Below are 20,467 nucleotides of genomic sequence, written 5' to 3'. Positions count from 1 at the left end.
TTGTTTTTTTCCACAGAAGCTGTTGGCTATTTTCTTTATCACTTGATTGACAGCATGAGTGACTCAGAGGTACAGGCCAAGGAGGAGCGTTTGAGACAATACTTCCATCAGCTGAAGAAGATGGTACCATTTCATTTTTTGCTACATAATGCCTGTCCTGCCTGACATGTATCTATTAGGTTTGAAATTGCTGCTTTTAAGTACAACCAGACCACTTCTCAATGACATGCAAGAGCTGGAGACTTGAATTACGTCTGAGATAATTTCTGTTAGACAAATTTCAGTTTGGTTGTGTTTCAAAACTCATATAATTTTTTTCCCCACCTCTTGGTACAGAATATAGTTATCCCTGCAACCCACTACAGCGGCATTTGCAGACTGCTGGACTCCTCTCAAGTTCCTGAATTAATTAAGGTCTGTGGTTCTATAGCAATTACTTTGAATCTAAAAAATCTCTGAATATATTCTCCTCTGCAAAATAAATTTTCGCATCAATATCTTCATGCAGTGATTATATGTAAGCCTTTTAACCTTTCTGTGATTTTTCGCTGTTGAAGCTGGTTTCATTTCTAATGTGAAAGGGATACATTTAATAAGTGCCGTTTCAAGTCAACGTAATAATGCTGCAGAACACAGCTTTTTTTACCATTGCTATTATATAATTACCTTAAACCTTTTTAGTATGATATGCTTACTTAGAGATTGAACTTTGGGGGGGATTAGTGATATTTTTGTCTTACTGAATTTCAGGATGCAAGGTTACTGTGTCATAAAAAATCCCTGCCTACAGACAACATTCCAGAAGTAAGTAAATTCACAGATAGCTATGCTTGTTCTTACTGTAATAATACTGTTTGGATATGGGGTTTAGATGAAGTGTAATCACTAGCTTTCAGATCAGGGAAGTATATTAACGTTATTTAAATCTACCATTTTAAGTTCAGAGGTTACTTTCCAGAGTAGGAGTAAAGGCTATCCAGATTTTCACATAGACCTGATACTTGACCTTGGAGTTGGCTGAGGTTTCATGCCTCAGTTTCCCTGTCTGGTAAATAATTTTTTGAAAGTTCTAGTTAGTTAACAGTAGTGGTTTGAGGCTTAATTCATGCTTGTAAATTACAGTGATCCACTTGAGTGGCAGGAACCATATAAATCCATACTGCTTCTAATGGTTGAGTGTCAAGTCTTTACATTTTTGATCTGAGCAAAGTGGAGATGGAAAAAGAAACAGGCTTCTATTCCCTACTTCCCTAAATACAAAGAACTGAGTGTGAGAGCAATAGGAATGTTGACCTTTATAGGTATGCGACTTAATGTTGGAGTTTTTTTTTTTTACTGTATTCTGGCTCAAGTCTTCAATTATTATGTACTATTTAAACAGATAAAAGCACCTTAAATGATTAAAAAATTTTTTCGAGTATGAAAGAAGAGGATTATTTTGTCTGTCTTTTATTAAAGTGATCCGACAAGTTGTTCAGGGAAGGGTGTTTTTGCAATTGACATTCTTTCTGTTACCTCCATTTAGAGTGCTAAATCTGACGTGTCTGCTTTGGAGAAGAAACTAGAAATGCGAAAAGCTGAAAACCAGCCTATTACAGATGTCTTGAAACAACTCATACATGCTCTTTGTGAAGAAGAGGTATCTTAAGCAATGCAGAGATAATTGGAAACACATAGCTATATTTTTAAAGGGACATAAATGACTGTGTTATGGAAAGACATAGTTAAGCAAAGACAAGTGCAGTGCTTCAGGTTTCATGGTTTGATGCTTATAAATCAAACATAAGTGCAAAAAGCAATTAAATCAAAAGGTTAACTAATTTCAGCAACACCTTGAATGGCATGTTTTGGGGTTGCTGAAGTTTGTTTACAATAATCTGCAAAGTGAATGATAGTAACAGCTGTGATAGGTTTATCATACATGCCAAATGTCCTTTCAAGCCATGGCTCCGGTCTCTTATATCTAGATTGTCAAGCAACTGATACATGCACTAGTCATTTGCAATTCAAATATTACTAGGTTGTTAATGCAGGGATTGAAATTCCATTTTCCTGCAGGAGGAAAGCTCTTCTGAGATAAAGGGTCTCTTGCCTTCATTCGGCAGGCGTCCAGCTGTAGTTTACATTCATTTAGTGTGTGTCTGTAATTTGTGGGGTATCACCACACTTTTGTTCAGTTTCTTGTTCAGTATGATCCTGCCTATAAAGCTGTATATATAGGAACAGTAACAGTTGTGCAGATGATAGCACAATATTCTCTGTTGCTACGAACACAATTTTGAAAGAGTTGTGTATCTCAGCCGTGTATCTCTACAATTTTGCATATGAAATAAGCCTAGATGCAAACACCATTGCAAGTTCAAAGTGGTCAAATGTATGAATAAGAATTTATAGAAAAATAAGCTTTCTATGGAATTATTAAGTAGTTTCTTATTCTTTAGAAAGTAGTTTTGTTATGTGCTTGGCAGTGTACCAGGTGAAAATGGTTATGAATTCCAAATAAGTAAGAACTGGTTTAGAATATGGGTTAATAACGTTCATGGTCTCTGGATTAAAAAAAAAAAAAAAACCAACAAGTCTCTTACATTAAAAAATGCAAGAAAATTAAATGCAAAGCAAGAACACTTACTTCAAAGTCTATTCTCAAATTAATGTAAAAGGTGTTCTACAAAAATAATGTTTGCAGAACAGCTTTCACTCTTAAAATTTGCTGAAGCATTACAGCACTGTGTTTTCGTATGTGATCCTACACTACTAAAAGCACTAAAGCAGTCATGTAACTGTACACTGAATGTATAAGATTCAAAATGTCAGATTGACTTTACCTCTAGTTCACATCTTTGCTTTGTTCCTTTTTTAGAATATGCAAAAAGCCCTTGAAGTGAAAGCCAAATACGAACCGGACATGGTTGTCGGTGGCTATGCAGCCTTAATAAATTTGTGCTGTCGACATGATAATGTAGACGAGGCAATGAACCTGAAAGAAAAAGTGTAAGTACACCGGCACTGAAACATGTCACAGAGATTTATGCTGATACACAGACCTTGTTGAATTAAGTAGGTTGAGTATTAACCCCCTCATCCATTTTTAATTAGTTTTCCCCAACAATGTATGTGCATTTAAAACAGTCATGGGTGTGGTTTTTGGAAACAAAAAATTTGCTTTGTGTAATTGAACATTAGAAGCAGTTACTTCGTGTGGTCAGTAATTTTTTTTTTTTTATTTCGAAAAAGGCAGATTGCTACATAAGATGTGTTTTATTTTTATTTTAAACATACATACTGTCTAAATTGAAGCTTGCCTTAATTTGCAGTTAAAAATAGGTACCTGTATTGTGTGTTAGAAAGCACCTAGAATGGGTTCAGTATGCAGGACACCTATATTGTTTTTAGAATAGCAGTGTTTGAGTAGTGTTATTTTAAGACTGTCAACAAGCATTTTACTTTAAATTTTTATATTCAGTTCTTTGTACCTTGGCTGTAAAAGTTAGCTCCCAGCTAAAACATGCTATGCATGACTTAGCCTGGAGCAAATTCCTACAGATGATCCTTATATTTACCCCTTTCATTTTTCTCTTGAAAGGCTCCTTTTGGTCTGATGCTGTAGTGAATCAAGAGCAAGCTATATGTGACTTTCAGGTTCTCTCTCTCACAAAATCCTTGCTCAGGTTTTACAGTAGGTTGGTGGGCAGGTGCTCGTTACACCCTGCTAGTGTTTGAAATTAGGTGAAGTGACTGAGCTGTGAATGTCAAGAACTTTGCCACCCTACAAATAATGGTTGTGTCTTGGCTTTGGCTGCACTTCCGTTCTCACACAGTCCCCAGAGGGAGCTTGCAGGAAGTGAAATTCAGTCTTCTGCCGGAGTTTCACGGCAGTAACACATTTTTACTGAGCTGCCTCAAGGTAGCCTCATATTGCAAAGAAGTGTGTATTTGGATTGTTATAAAAAAAGGCAGCAGTGGAGGAATTAACTTTTAGTACTTCCAGAGAAAAGAAGCAATACATAGCAGAACTTCAAAATAGTAGATTTTAACTTAGGTGAATAGTTTCAGTCTCTCTATCAAAAAAAATATAGCCCTGTTCCAGTCATCTGCACTTTTTTCTTCCCAGGCTTCTGAAAAACACCCTATTTCATGCAATAACTACCAAATTATTAATTAAACCATCTGACTCTTTCTCAAAAACATAACCTTTGGCTTTGGAGGGTGGGAAGGTGCGTGGATAATATTTTTAAATCATGTTCTAATGGTGCGTCTTTTAAATTCTATCAGATTTTTCCTTTAAGACTTACTATCATTTTTAGCTCTTAGGGCTGTTGCTGTTATATACTTTTAAAAATAAATATCTTTAAGCTGAAGCTATAAAATGTGAGCCTCTGTTGATAAAATTCTTAATGCTTTAATTTCTAGCTTCCCTAAGAATTCACCTGTTGCTCTCGACAGCGGAAAGTACATAGCGCTGGTAGAAGTCTTAGAAAAGCATGGTAGACTAGAAGGTAATCCATTTGCTTTCGTTGTGTGTTTCTGCTATATAATAAAGGTATCTTGCCTCAAGAATAAAAATGCGAGTTGATATTAATGGTATATCATGTCCTGAAAAGTGCTTGAACATTTTGCATACAAATTTGCATGTGAATTCAACCAGAGATGCTTGGACAGTGCAGGCCATTAGTTTTAATGGATTGGCAAGCTTGTCATTTACATTTGCACAGCTCAGTGCTTTTTGCATTTCTGCAGCTAGTTTTTATTAGCATTGCTGTTTGGATTGAGTTTGAAGATCATGACTTATGGCACAAATTGCGTATGTGCCTAGACTAATGGCTTTGTTTTTGCTTAAGAAGGTCTGAAGGCTGAACATAAAACCTATAAACATAACCTCCTCATAAGAGCCAAGTACTGCAAAAAAATAATTTAACTTTCCATAAAGTATATATTTTTCTGTTACTATTCTTTTTTGTGTTTCCTATTGAATTTTATATTCAGTCTGTAAACTGCCTGGAAATTTTGGCTTTTTTAATGAGTGTTCTGCCAACTGCCTATTTCGTATTTCTAGATGTTTGCATTAAGCTGTTAGCTCTTTCATTTTTGTAATTTAGTCTAATGTAATTCTGTGATTTACATGATTTGGTTGATCTTTAAAAAGTCATTATGTCATTAGCTTTAGAAGGTGATTCTGAATATTGAGTTCTCTGATTTTGCAGAGTAACAACTACACTAACACAATAAAACATGGCTCAAACCATGTAATGGTTTTATTTAAAACACTGTAAAATAAAACAAAAAAGCTAATAGAGTTTTTTTTCATGTAAGATCTGCCTTTGAAATTTGTCTTGGCCTCTTATTAAGCGTACTGTTAGAAAAATAGTAAACAAAGCTGATTTGTCCAAATCATAAACAATCAGATCATGTCTACCTCTACATTAAGCAGTTTGAAAATATGAGTTTGCTTTTAAGAGCATAAATGTCCCTCAGAAAACAAAATAATTCATAAATATAGCCAAATGTAAAGTGGTCAAAACATTCTGGCTATGCAATAATTAAGAACATTCTAAAAATGCACTTATTCCGTATACAAAAATGTTTGTTTCTGCCTTACTAATGAAGCTTAATGAACCTAATGTTTTAACATGCAGTCTGTTAGAAAGCTTTCATTGGCTCTCCTTGGCTAATTAGTATCGACACAGCAAACAGGCCCTATCGGTATCAGACCATTAGTCTGGCTGTATATACAGTGTAAACATATCTTTATTATCTGGCCTCGTGACAAGCCATCTGCTGAAGAAACAATGGAGTGATTTAGCAGATGTTAGCATTGAACGATAAAAGCATCCATTTAGTAGAATCTTGCAGCTATAGGGCAGACTGTGCAGGGTTATGTGGTGCAGAGTGGGCACACAGTTTCTATCTATAATTTGTAGTCAAAGTTGCAGCAAAATGATAAAACCATGCTATTGTGGATTTATAATTGTAGTCTCGTTTAGAAATGCAAGTAGTAATTAACTTGAAATCGGCATTATACACCAGAATTTACATTCCTGCTGGGTTTGAAATGCTGTTTTAATAGCAGTTTGTTTTCCCTACATGAAATTACCTAAGGGTCTTTTGTGTTGTTCCATTGTAGATGCTATTAACATTCTAACGGAGATGAAAGAGAAGGATGTTCCTATCTCAGGCAGAACAGTTGCATCTTTTCTCCGCATTCTTAATGCCGCTGCCATGCGAGGTGATGTTGAAACAGTGAGTCGATTACATGAGACCATTGCAAACCTGGGCTTGGTGCAAACTGCTGCCCTTCATTCCCCTCTGATTACAGTTCACCTTGAAAAGTAAGCTATGCTTGGGCTTCAGATGAAACAAGTTATGATATTTATTTGTGTTCTGTGACCTGTGTACGCAATTCACAGCTGCACGTACATACGTGTCTGGAAGTGCTCATGCACGTGCAATACTGAAGTGATCTTGGAGCAGTAATGAACAAATATGTTTTCTTAATTTAGCTAAGTCTCTTTTCATCAGCTAGACATCGTGTCATTGATCTCTGGGAACAACAGCTGTGTTTTATGGGCACATCAGAGATGAAGTGGCTATATGTTGGAATATGCTTATGAATTAGTTTGTTCTAAAGTCTGTTTGACAAAATAGCTATTCAGAGTGTGATAGGTGCAATCTCAGCTTTTGTGGTGAAGTGGAACGTGTTTTCACATCAAAACAGCATTATTTTGCTGTTTCCAAAATATCTCAGGTGAGTTGCAGGGCGGTTGTTGAACACTGAAGTATTCTTAATTCACGTAATTCAAATAATTAGATATCATTGGCAGTAGGCTGCTGTGTTGCTGAATTTAAAATTCAAAGAAAATACTATCTGATCTGTTATGTTTGAGGGGTTTTGCCTATATATACTTTTTATGCCATGTATTAAAGAACAGGAATTTCATACAGGCATTCTGGTGGGAAGTATCTTCAATTCCATGTGTCATATTCCTTTCCATAAGTTTTTATTATGAGGTGTAGTATATTTGAATTAATATACGTATGAGCTATATAACAATTTCTTAATAAAATTGAGGCAAGAATCCCTTTTCCTTTACCATATGTGCAATCCTTTTATTAGTCTTTTGTGTGTCACTTCTGTAGTTCCTGGTTTTTCAGCTCTTGCAGCTAGAGTTTATGAATCAATTTCTTGAGATTTGGTTCATGTCAACAAAATGTTATTGGCAGAAATATAATACCTACGAAAAAAGTGAATTTTTCATAGTATCGTGTAAGTCAGCAATGTAGGGGTTTTTAGTTCTTGTAGTTATTCTGGGTATGCAAGGTCAGTATAACATTTTCTGTATTGAAAATTCTTGAAAAAGAGGTAACTCTTTGTAGATGTATGTACATTCTCTTTTAAAAACTGTTTTAGTGAAGTGGTCAATGGTTAAGAATATAGTGTACATCTTCTCAGTCAGTAACTCTGCCTTGGTTGCATCACAAGCCAGGCAGATGTTTAAAAAAGTAATTTAACTGCAATCATATGTAACTAATGTGTCGGAAAAAATATCTGATCTGCTTTGCAGTGTGCATAAGAGCAGCTGCATTTTACATAATTGCTTTATGCACATCAACGTGCAAGTTGTACCTGGTGCTGCTTGGGCTCTTTTCACTTGAAGTGTAGTGTATGATGATGTAGATAAAGGTGTGATCATGTGTAGATGAAAAGGGGGATAGTAATGAGTGTTACTTCAATTTGATTCCACATTCTTCTGCGTTAATGTTTTTAGTAGAACTTTCTGAAAAAGTTTCATTAATAAAGGGACTTTTGATGAGACTAGATTCATGAAGGAGAAAATAGTTCCAGACTGGAATTGTATGGCTAGAAGTCATTGGTACACACCTGTATAGCTGCTAATATATTTCATATCTATAAATAAAATGCAAAGTAAGCTAATTTCCAAGGGATTTTTTTACCACCTTATGGGTGGAGAGACTGCATTTTCTCTGATAGTAGACAAAATTTGGAAGGTGTTTTCTGCATAATTTGCTTGGGAGGAATAACTGCATTTTCACTGGGGTGTTTTTTTGTTTGTTTGTTGTTTTGGCAAGGGGAAGGTGGTGTGGTTTGGGGATTGTTTGTTTTTCTTAGATACGCAAAGAGTTTTTTGAAAGTTATGAGTGACTGAAATAAGTGTTAGTCATTTCTTTCAGTAGTAGTGCTGCTTATTTGCCATCCTACAGCTCAGGTATCATGCTGAAATGTTGTCATTTAGCTGCAGGTCATCAGCATGCCTCTGAAATTAGTTCTGGGGTATTTTTAAATGTTCCACAGCAGTGCTTGTGCTAGTGTTTTGTGTTCTTAATTTATTTCAAACTTTTTAATTGCCTGTAAAGGAATCTGTGGTTTGCTTTTGAAGATTTCAACAATTGTAGGTATAAAATGTTTTCATCTACCCCTTTCTTCCAGTCCTGAGTATTCTTAAGTTCTTGTTAAAGAACTAGTAGTAGTTCTAGTGCAAGTTAAAAGTGACAACTTTCAGCAGAGCATGGAAAAGAAAAAAACATTGATGATGGACAACATAACTTTACAAAAGCTGACATTCTAGTAGAATGGACATTTTGCCTTTAATATTTTGGGAAATAATTAAAGTAACTAGAGAGAGAACTCATACTTCCCTTGGGGATTTTCTGACACTGGGTAAGGGGAACTACCCCCCTGCATTGAATTGTCTGATTTTTATTTATGACCTTGAATAGTTTCTCAAGATGGGAAAAATCACATTAAAAATTGAGACAGTCCACATGATCTTGGTCTGTCATTTAGTGTGATAAACCTTCCTTGGATTGTGTGACAAAAATCTGCAAGGATATAAAGAACTTGTTTTCTTAAAGTACGTCTTACTTCTGAACTGTTTTTTCCAGCTGCTAATAATTAGAAAAACTTGTGTTACCTACACTGTGTAAAAGTTCTTAAAATTTTAAGGACTGTAGTTTTGGCTTAAGTTAACCTCATCTTTGAGAACAGAAAGAAAAAAAACATCTTCAGGTTTGAAATTTACTAATTCCTGTTATAAGAAGTGCTCCTAAGCGGAGGGAAGAAAATTTGCAGGTAAACTGAGAGCATTGTGTTACAGACCACATGAGTAAAATATTTTGTAGTTTTAAGTCAGGGAACACAAGCAATTACTATCTGTATCTTAAATGATAAAAAGGTTATAGTTGGATTGTTTTTCTTTAAAAATGGTTTGTGTATTTTAATACAGCATTGTCCAGCAAAGCATTATGTGCTCATTTGTCATTAATCTCGTATAAACCCATTTGGATCAGTTTCGTATGTAGTAGATAGAGTATGAATGCAGTGCCTTGACAATTTTCCTTCTGTTGTTTTCATGGAGTTAAAATCACCTGTGATTTTTTGGAGATAATTCTGTAGCACTTACAAGTTATTTGACTTGTATATGCACTTCTGAAAATAGGCATCTTTGTAAATTAAGTGGTGTTTTTAGTGGGGGACACATATCTTTAGTGGGGAGAGGTTTTTTTTCTATTTTTTAGTGGCTTTATTTCAAATATTGTATTAAAACTCTTCACATGTTGCAATGAAATTAGGGATGTTTGGCTCTCTTACTCCATTATTGCAATTAGGAATTTAGCATCATCAGTGCCAAAGGACAAAAGTGTCTCATTTGCCCTATGGGGACAGGACAGTGATAAGATGATTTTTCGTCAAGGATCATTGGGTCGTAATTAAGTTACATTCATGGCTATTGCTTTTTGAAGGATGATTGGTAAATGACAGGCTTCATGTGCTTGCTATGGACAGTGTTCACTAGGGTTTTTTCTCCCTCTGTCAGAAAATCCTGTTGAGTCTGATAATGTAAATGTGGCATTTTATTCTGAACAAAAGAGCAGGGAAATGAGCTATCTTGTCTAATCATTCAGTTGTTTAACACCGACTTCCAGTTTAGACTCAATTGGCTGGAAAGCACTTGACATGTGAAGTTAGTGCTGTTCCGAACGCATGTTTGAGTAAATTTTAAAGTAAGTGACAGCTAAATTGTACCTAGGGAAATTACAAAGCCTTCAACACAGTTAATTTTTTGGGGAGGATTAGTTGTAATTGCAACACCAGTCTCCTTGAAGATTCCTTAGTACAGCAAATGAACAGAAACACATTTAGCTCTTTCAAGAGCCCGTTCTCTTTTAACAGAATAATTTTTGTAAAGCTGATTGTACCTTGCTGAATTGACTTCCCTCTACACTAACATCTGGTTCAGATTTGTAGAGAGGGATTTGTTTTACCAGGCTACCTTCCACCCCCACCCCAGAGAGTCCCTTTTTTCTTTCTACCTCTCTAGTGATTTCAGGTTTGAGAGCTTTTCAATCAGTAAACCCCTTAGGTAAATTGCCACTTCACTAAAGCTTTATGCATAATGTTGCAGCACTTCAGTCCAATTAAAATCAATATTTGGAGTCTTATTTTTATCAGGCAGACTCTCTGGTTGTGAAAGTTGTTTATTACAAGTAAAAGCGTTAGATGTAGTGCTACATTCTTAAAGCAAGAGGGGAGTGGCTTGTTGAAAGTGAGGAGAGCTGAAGTATCCCTGCGTGGTAGAGCCAGTCCTGCTGCAGAGTGTGTCCTGCAAACCTTCACACAGCTGAGTAATTTTGGCTCTTCAGATAGCTTTGCGTGATTAAAATTGCCCACACAAATATTTTGGAAGATTGTACCCATAATACCTTGGACTTCGTAGCCATTCTAAACAGGAACCAAAAGAATCAAAAAACTTGGTGTCTTAACCTGAACATAACTAGCTGGAAAATGATGCCAAAGGAGGACTCTTCTGGGACTGCATAAGGGCCAAGCAGAATGTACTCATGGCTGAGGCTCCTTCTGTCATTCAAAAATAATAGTATATCTTCTTTTCTAAAAGAGCAAGTTTCAATATTTCGGAAAAATACCCCTAATCTTTAAGTGGAACAGGTATTAGTGCTGAACAGATAATATTTGTGAGTCACTTAAATATTTGTGACAGACTTATTTGTGAGTAGTATCTGGCCAACTCAAAATGAAGCATGGATCATCTATGTTCACATTTTAAGTACTGTGTATTCCAAACTGATGCTGGAAATCTGATTTTTCCAACATGGCTATGAGTATATGGGCTTTTTTTTCCTTTCTGACTTGAACCGTATTAATTAAATAGTAATTTTAGACAAGGCTTTTAACGTTGTAGTAAGTATCCTTTGGGAGGATAAAAGGGTGTTTGACATGCATAACTTCTCACGGAAAGACTCTCAAGTACATTGAAATGTACAGCTGTTTGTTAGTTTAAAATCATTATGTCTAAAGAGCATTTTCTTAAAATGTAGAAATTCTTTTTTTTGCAGCTCTTTTTATGATAGTTAAGCATTACAAGAAACACATTAAAATGTTACCTCTACCTGAAATTTGAAGCCTACAGCGAGTTCCTTATTTTCATTTTCTAAAAGGACTGTAAAAACTGCTTACAAAAGTAGCTGCTGGTACTTACTTGCAATTAACTGCAGTTTGTGACAATTAAAAAATACTGCAGGTTGTTAAATCATACAAGCTCAAGTACAAGCATAACCCTGATCATTTTTTCTTTGCAGTAATGGTACCAACAATTTCTATATGAAATCTGAACTTCTCTGTGTTTTATTGTGTTATATTTGTCTTTGCCAGATTTAGCATTTAAACGTTTTATAAACCCCATTCTCTAGTAAACTGTGGATGACTGGTTGGTTGACTGAATGCAACTGAACAAATATATCCGATTTCAATAGATTCAAAACAGTTTTAACAGTAAGTCAGTGTGTAAGATACAGAACTCCTTATATGCAGACTTATGCAGCCCCTTTGAGCAGTAAGTGCCAGTAACAAGTACAGTATTTCCATTTATTTTTGTCCCAGGTCTTTGCTGATATTTTTTCTCTGCGTGTGCAGTATTAATGCCTTCAGAAGTATACATGTAGGCACTAGAAAACTGTTAATGTTACTGCTTGAATGACATTCCAGTTATTCATTCATTTATTGATAGCTTTGACCTAAAAACAGTCACTTTAATCCTTCAGGAATACAGCCGAGACAATACCATAGCTGTTTGAGCATCAGTCTGAAAAGCTAGATTTATCACTGAAAACTTTAATTTGAATGTATAAATGTTGTTGTGCCTCCTTAGAAATTGAGTAGTTTTCTGTAAAACTGGGGTTTTTTTTTTAGATGTTAACTGAACTTGCATCTAAAGCAGGAGAAAAATACTGATTATATAAATCTTTATATCTGACTATGGTAACTACCATAGTATTTCGCTTTTATGACAGTAATCTAGCCTGCAACATCTACTTGCAGTTTTGAAATTAACCTGTAATTTAGTCTTCACCCCAAATGACAAAAATTCAAATGACTCCATGGGGTGCCAGAAGATGCACTGTAAACAGGGCTCAGTAAGGGGGATAAGGTAGAAATCCATCATCTTAGGTTCTTTTTAAGAATGCCAGTGTTACTGAATAAAATTATTTCTTCTTCTGCGTTTTGCTCTTAAAATTTTTAAAAATATTAGCCTAGATAATGATAGTAGTACATAGTAGTTTAGATAGTTCGCTCTTTGAAAAAGCAAAATTTGTGCTGCACAAGAAATACAATGTGAGGAGAGGACATCTGAATTGGGCTTGTTTTAACAGTAATATCTTGATTTGTTAAGGTTTTGTTCATCAATAATAAGGTTGCTTCAGGAATGTTAAAACGTTATTTCAAGTCAGCCTTCCAGCTACTGTTGTTAAGTGATTTTTTTTAAAAAATTTTTTTTCCTTTGGTAACTTACATCACCCTTATCAAATAAGGTTCTTGAAATCTAAAATGCAGTCTTGTTGACTGCTTGGGTACTTACTACATTTTGTGTGTGTGGTCTTGGTTTGTTTCAGCTTAAATCTTACCTGTCAAAGAATAACGTATTGTTTTACCAGTGTTTCTGTGGTTGTCCTTGGTTGTTTTCAGTGGTTTTGCTTTGTTTTGTTTGGTTTTGTTTGGTTTTGTTTCAAGATTGGGTTGTAATCCTTCAGAAAAAAAGGTCTGCAGCAGATGATGAGGTACTCTTAGTTGCACAGTATGAAATGTTGTTTTATATTTGTTGTTACTGTGATTGTTTTTATGACTTTCCAGTTTTGCATTTTAATCATGTATACTTCTAAAGGTGTTAGTAATGTATACATAGGGGAAAATCCAGCACAGGATTGAGGTACCAAAAATGGAAATATTCTGCATGGCATTTGGACTTGCTGCTCAAAGGCTCCTGACTAAATGCATTTAATGCAGTCTTGCACACTTGCTTACTACTACATGGATATAAGCTAGTGCCATGTCTCTGTGACATGGATAGGCCAGCATAAAACACATTTTGGTACCTTACTATATGGTTGAATTAACTGCAAAAATTGTACTTTTTATAGGAGAAGATATCTGTTGGATTCTGGTTTTTATATAGAATGGAATAATGCTGGCCATGGACATCAACAGATGATTTATAGGCAGTCTGTTAAGGTGTAAAACCAATATAAAGCAATCTAGAGAGCTGTGGTTATCAAAGTTAACTCTGGCAATCTATACTGAAACAAAAATATTGTGGAATAATTGTGCAGAACTTAAAAATTGGAAATGTGTAAACATAGACATAGAGGTAATAGAGTGTACATGGTGTTACTTACAAATGAGAAAAATAAAGCCGTTAAACACTTAAGTGAGTTTTCCATGGAATTTGAGTTCTGTCAAGACAGGACACAGCATAACTTAAGAATATTGTTCAAAAATTAAGTGCATCTAATTCTGTGGAGCACTCACACCTTTGGCTAATTTGTAGTGAACGGTGGTCATGCAATCAAAAATAATACAGTTGAGGGGGGAATAAACACTTGGATTATAGAGTGCTAAATGAATTTTCTGTGAAATTTTCAAGATAAAAGTGGTTTCAGCATGCATTTCTCCTGCTCAGAATGTTTTTATTCTTGTTTTGTTTCATTCCACAAGGGATGACATGCCTGCAGCTCTGGAAGCTTTAATCAGCTGTTACAAGAAGTATGGTAAAATTCTTCAACTTCATAACATCTACTGTAAACTGGTAGAAAAAGGAGATGCTGATCTTCTGCAAAAGGGTTAGTTGCATGTAGTCAAATGCTGTCTGCTAATATGAAGTGTTTTCTGGGGGTTTTTCTTCCAGGATTTGTATATAGTTTCTTCAACTGAAAGGAAAAAATTGTTTGTCTTTAAATGTGTAACTTTAAAGCACTAATACAGTGCCTGCATTCTTCAGATAGAAAACTTGATTGTAATTTTAAACATAGAACAGCTCTGTTTGTATAATAGATTATTGAGCTCTCCAAGATGAGTGCTAATACTTGCTCTAGCTATGTATGTTACTACTCAGAAACAAATTAATAGTAACACATCACAGTAATAAAACATCTGTTTTTCAAATAGCTGTGCAGTTCAGAAATCATATACCCTCACTATCTATGAGCAGAGCATGCAAATATAGTCTGTTTTGTTGAATGTAGTTCAAAATGTAGTGCAGATAAACAGAAAAACATTTTAAATATGCTCAACCACAAAGCTACAACAAATTGTGTCATGTTGTAATCATTCTGTTTGTTTCAAAATTTATCCCCCTGTAGCTTATCTTTCGTGAGGCTTGGAAAATATTAGTATTAGGAATGTCTGACATAAATACTGAAATACTTCAATATATTGAGTAAATTAATGAGGTTTATTCTGTCTTTAGTTTCAGATTTTATAAGCAGAGAATATGGTGACATGATGGCTCTTTATGATCTCTTCTTCGCCTTCTTGCAAACCGGAAAATACAAAGAGGCCAGGAAGGTCATCGAGGTGGGATTTTAACTATAGTACTCTAATTTTGCAGTTATTTAGACTCTTAATTAGAAACATTTAAAGTTTTTAACCTTTAATTAGACTTGTTCTGATTCATGTTAATAGAATGCAATCCCAGTAATAAAAAACCCTCGGCCAGCTTTATTTTGTATAATTACCGTTCAGAAGAGAGGCAGTCGTCTTGAACATTGAAATTGTTTCCTCACTTTTTCAAATTTGCTCTTATATATCAAAATGATATTTGCATATTAAATATTGGATTGTGGAACAATTAAATTAAACTGGCATTCCTGGGTGTAAAGTTGCTAATCCTCTTTCCAAAGGAATTCTTTGTTCTTAAAAGCACTGGAATTTAATTTGCTGCAGACCATGCTCAGATTTATTTGTAATGCTTGTCTACAAGTTAATCAGCCAAACAAGCGCTGTCTGCTACTGTTTGGCATTTAATTTAGCATTTCTTCTCTCTCTTCCTCTTTCAGGATAGTAAGCAGCTTATAGGAAGTGGTAGGTGACAAACTTGGTCTATTTAGGATTAGTATATTTTATCTAGACTTGATTGAAATTGTGCTTACTGAAATTGATAAGTCAAAGGGGCAGCTGCAGAGTCTGCCCAGATTGTGATTATTTTTTCTTCTTAACAGTGTTGTATATTTTTAAAATGCTGCATAAGTTTTCCAGTTAATATATGGGAGGAGGCATCTTGCAGAAAAAAGTAGTAGTCTGTCCTCAGTGTTTTTGTGTTAGGCACATACACAACTCTAACCTAATTTTGGGGTTTTTTTTCATTCCTAGGACAAAGAATGCTTTTTCTCCTAGTTCCCCTCAGAGTATTTGAAATACCAGCTATCCTGCTTGAATTGTCTAATGGAATTCTTTCATTTAAAAAACCTTAACTGAAGATCTGCTTGTTTGTCTGTGGTGGAACAATACTGTCCTGCTGTGGGGTGTGTGGATATTGCTAAGCACAGTGTTGAAGCATTGATATTTTTGTTCTGAGAGGGTGTTTTGGAGCTCAAATTTTATAATACAGAAGAATAGAAATATCAGTATCTGACAGCAGATGACACTGAGGAGTTGAGTTCTTTTTACAGTGGTTAAAGCGTATAGGAGGTAAAAGGATGAAATCTGAGGTTTGGAAGTAAAATTAAAGCTAAATGAGCAAAACTGTTACTTCATGTGATTTAACAGCTCTTTCTTTGATATTGGCGTTTAATTTCTCAAATTTCTATTGGTGTCTGGAGATCAGTAATGGTGAATAGGATAGTAAGCAAGCAAGTTATCAAATTGTTGTGGCTTTAAGCTTTTGCTAAAGCTTAAAACATTTTCTTAAAACATGCCACATTATCTCTGCAGGTATTCAGTATTTGGTGATTGATCTAAGTTACTACTAACTGCAGATGTTTAGGCATAAATCTGACCACCAAATATCTGGAGATTAAATGGAAGTCTTCCTGCCTTTTATGCTAGTTAAAGTATTTTTACCTAACTTCTTTGAAGTATGAATTAAAGCTTTGTTTATGCTGTTGAGGAAGAGCTGGTTTGAATTCCAGGATTTTTAGTAGTATAGGAATTTAGCTATGAATAATATTGCGTGTATTTTACTAGTGGAAAAGGTGTCACAAAATCAGTTACTATATGGTGCGTAGTGTTTTAAGTATGCTTTTGTTATGTCACAAAATGTTAAGTATTTTCAAAGAAATTGTTTCCAAAAGGGGAGGACAGAAATCTCAAATTGATATTCTGCTGAAGAAGAAAATTGTTTGTGTTGTTTTAAAACATAAGCAAGTTCCTGTTTGCTTTTTTTGTTTGTTGGGAAGTCAAAGCCTTAATCAGTATAATGTGGAAGATGGAGTATGAGGTGTATGTGTATTCTTTCTCTAGTCCAGTGGGTTTTGTGACTAAATTACTCCTCTTGATGGTCATCTCAGATTACTTTTCTATTTTCTTTGCTTGTGAAATAATATTTGGTGAAGGAGATCACTTGGTGCCACTTTCTCTTTTAGATGCTGTTGCATGTACCTTTAAGTGTGTACATTAATCAAGTATTGCTGGTTATGATGGTAAATTAATTTTAGTGATATTGTTTGTTTCGAAAGCATCTATGGAATTAATAAAGAGTATCTAAAAGAATAGTAATGAAGCTGGAAAAAAAAATCCTTGGGAGCTAAGGAAATGAAGACTGTGCAGGATATGGTTGCTTAAATGGGATTTTTACTCATTGGAGACCACTGCCCCTCTGCTTGCTCTTGCTGTTTTTAGAAATGAGAGGTACACTAGATGCTTATATGAAACTTAGTGACAAGTGCTGCTTTGAAAAACTTGGAACTTAAAGCCCCAGGAATGAAAAAATAGCTCTTCAATCTCAAATCTTTGATAAAATGAGGGCAGGTGACAATACTGGGAAAGGTCAAACGATAAGATTTGAGAGAGATTATAAAAATCAGGTCAGACTTGTGTATGTTACATTATCTGGCCTTAAGTGTATTGTGAATGCGTATATATGCAAGATCGTGCTGTAACAAGAAAGCTGAAAGCTCTGGGCCTCATCTGCTTGGTAGAAGAAGAGCAAGACTAATCTGAGAATGAGGCTGTGAGAGACAAGGAAAGGGAAATAGAAAGGAGATGAGGCAAAGAATTTGTCTGACCAATGCTAGAACAGCTAGACTGAAGCATGTGGTAGTTTGGTAGTGTGAGTCTCTTCTGAGGCGATGCTGACTGGAAGAGAAGCTGTGATATTGAGAAGACTGGCAGGGGAAATGCAGTTTCTGAGGCATCGTGGGGTTTTTCTGTGATAAGTTAACAGTTCGCAGTGTTGCTGGACTGCCTTGTTAAGCATTTGAAAGTTTTGTCCTCATAGATAATAGCTACAAATAAGGTAGCCTTGGCTGCTCTGTAAAGTCTGTTTTATTCTAGCTGTGCCTGGAAATTCCCGAGCCCCCAAAGCTGTGCTGGTAGATGCTGTTTTGCTTTACACTGAAAATAAGTTCTACCAATGGCTGCTGTAGTACATCAAGACATGATTTAGTCTTCTTAATTGCACCTCAACTGATAAGCTAGCTTTTGTCTTGAGTCCTTCAAAGATGATCATGTCAGAACAAAGTTGGCACATCTTTCTTCTTGCCCCTTACCACAAGGTCACATACTAGCATGCTTTCCCTTGGATTGGCACAGCATGACTTCTATGTCATCAAATCTAGCTCTGGCTACTTAGGATTTTTTCCCTTACTTAGAAAGGCAGCTTAATTGCCTTTTGTCCTTGAATTTTGTTTTTCATAAAGAAAAAAGGAAGAAAATTAGGTCAGTATGTTTTGCCTTTAACTAAACTAAACTACATTAAAACTAATGTAGGCTAAAAGAAAGGGATGTGAATTTTCAAGAAATAGGATTAGGGAAAATGTACCTTTTGGAAAAATACTTTCTTTACCTGTCTTATGAAACGTTTCCTTATTTCAAAAATAGTTAATCAGATCTCCTCCTGGGGAGAGGTCTTACATAATTATGTGTTGCTTTAAGTAGTAGATCAGAGAATCGAAAGAATTGTTTGGCCTTACATTCTTCTAAGTCTGGTATTTTAATGGTAAAAGAATTTTTTAGAGCCTAGTCCCCCAGATCTCGCAGCTTCTTACCTGTTGCCTGTACTGGACAGTTAAAAGTCCCTTTTGTTTACTCAGTTGTTGATTGCTGCTTTATTAAGCACGTGCTTAAGATCTGTACTAATGTGAAGGTCATCCAGAAGAGGAAGAGTGAAAAAGGGAATGTTACACCACCTTGGAGGAATTTATTTATTCCCCCTTTCACCTGTTACTATGTTCTCATGCTGCATGGAGATTTACAGATTTCACTGCTTACAGTAGTTAAAATATAGTTGATGTCTGCCATTTTTGTTGGATTTAATTTTTTGGTCATCCCTGAATCTTTCACCAAGATCTCATATAACTTGAAGCTGTTTTACATTCATGATGGTTGAATATTTCTAGCCTCACCGTTTGTCCTTCATTTATACATGCTGAATGCAGCTATTAAAATATGCACTGAATCAGTGTGTAATGAAGCCCATGTCCACTCTTGGCTTTTTCTGAAAAGATTTGTATCTCGTTCAGTACTGTAACAGTCCTGCAGCAGAGGGTCAAGCAAAGCCCATCTGTAAGTCTGCTTAGTCTAAGTCTGAACCATGTTTTCATGAAGCAGAAATGAACACTTCATTCCTGTGACTGAATAGGCAAGGTATTAAATGGATGTTAAATCCATTTCTGCACTGTATCAATAAAATCATTGCACCTTAAATGAAGTTTTATTGTACAGCAAAACCCTTATCTAAATAAACCAAAACAAGCACCATGTTCAGAAAGGTATCAGGTCACTGGCACTTCTAATTGGGAGCTTATGGACTCCTCTGATAGGAAGCTGGAGTTGGTAGCAGTGTTCCACTGTCTTCGTGTTGTTTGACAGATACTTCTCAAAATCCTTCTAGATCAAATCACACCAGCTTTTAAAATAACAGCTGTTAATTTGCTCTTTCAGTGGAAGAGTAAAAGCTTTTATTGCTGCTCAGGTTTTCTTTTTGCTGGAAATGAAGGCAAAGAGGATTGGAATACAAAGAAAGATCTCAGAACTGGATGACAGAATCTTTTGGTAGAAGTTCAACCTGTATGGTTTGTTTCCACTAGAAGAGCCTTCTTTGAAAATAGCCATGGATAGTGCATGCCTTCAGAATTCTTTAAGCAGATTTTAATCAAGTGTGATGCTGTCTTTACCTACTCTCATACTAAATATGTTGTTTATATTTAATAATTAAATTTACCATACCCCACATATCTCAAGACATTAGTGTGAAGAATTCAGGGACAAATGGTTGTGAAACAGTTTAATGTGAATAAGTGCAAGAAAAGGCATTTGCTGCTGAAATCTGGGACCTGACAAAAGAACTGGTTTGGGCGAGTTTAGTGTACAGGAATATATCTATCAACAGATGTCAAGTTAATTTAGGAGGTAGATAGGTTTAAGCAAAGAATTGTGACATCCACTGTCAGCAGAGCTGAAGATACCAGTTGCCATTGGATTTAATCTACCATAAAAACAATGAGAATATTTCTACGTGATATTGAGAGATTACAACCTTCTTTCATCCAGATTGCTTTTTTTATGAGTCTGCATCATAAAATTGAGTCCTGCTGATTTTATGCTGGAGATGAACTACCAGGAGAAGATGCTTTCTTGATTTGTGACAGCAGGATTGGGGGAGCGGGGGTGGGGGGGTACAGAGGTTATGTGTAATTTAGTGATGGTTATATCTAGTGTCTGAATTTTTTTGCAAAGACTTATTTTTGGTCCTGTCGAGAAAAGAGTGGAGGTGATTAAAGCAAAATTAAAATGTTTGTGAACAAAATTGTATTAGATAATGGTGGTCTGAGATTTAGGAATAGTTTGTAGGGGGTGTAATAGCTTTTATTAGAGTAACTGTATACAGCTGAGAGGGAGGGGAAAGACTGAAGAGCTTTTAAGCATGCAAGCCCTATAATTACAAGAAAAGATTAATTTTTAAAATTATTACTATTGAATCCTATTAGTCCAATAAAATCATGACTT

General features: G+C 35.4%; 1 protein-coding gene across 2 annotated transcripts in view; it reads left to right on the top strand.

Moving 5' to 3' along the window:
- The window catches only part of LRPPRC (leucine rich pentatricopeptide repeat containing), an 87,694-nt gene that overhangs the window by 34,724 nt on the left and 32,503 nt on the right, over positions 1–20,467 (top strand). For both annotated transcript variants that reach the window (XM_042051840.1, XM_042051839.1), the window contains exons 17-25: positions 17–123; positions 337–414; positions 751–804; positions 1,526–1,639; positions 2,861–2,991; positions 4,411–4,496; positions 6,122–6,326; positions 14,021–14,145; positions 14,772–14,878. In XM_042051840.1, the coding sequence (XP_041907774.1) occupies positions 17–123; positions 337–414; positions 751–804; positions 1,526–1,639; positions 2,861–2,991; positions 4,411–4,496; positions 6,122–6,326; positions 14,021–14,145; positions 14,772–14,878 (1,007 nt within the window). The remainder of the gene's footprint in view (positions 1–16; positions 124–336; positions 415–750; positions 805–1,525; positions 1,640–2,860; positions 2,992–4,410; positions 4,497–6,121; positions 6,327–14,020; positions 14,146–14,771; positions 14,879–20,467) is intronic.

This window comes from Corvus kubaryi, unplaced genomic scaffold, assembly GCF_017639235.1.
Source record: "Corvus kubaryi isolate FWS band 111438036 unplaced genomic scaffold, C.kubaryi_AGA036_p1.0 76, whole genome shotgun sequence".
Classification (NCBI taxonomy): Eukaryota; Metazoa; Chordata; class Aves; order Passeriformes; family Corvidae; genus Corvus; species Corvus kubaryi.
This window is presented reverse-complemented; position numbering and strand designations above follow the sequence as displayed.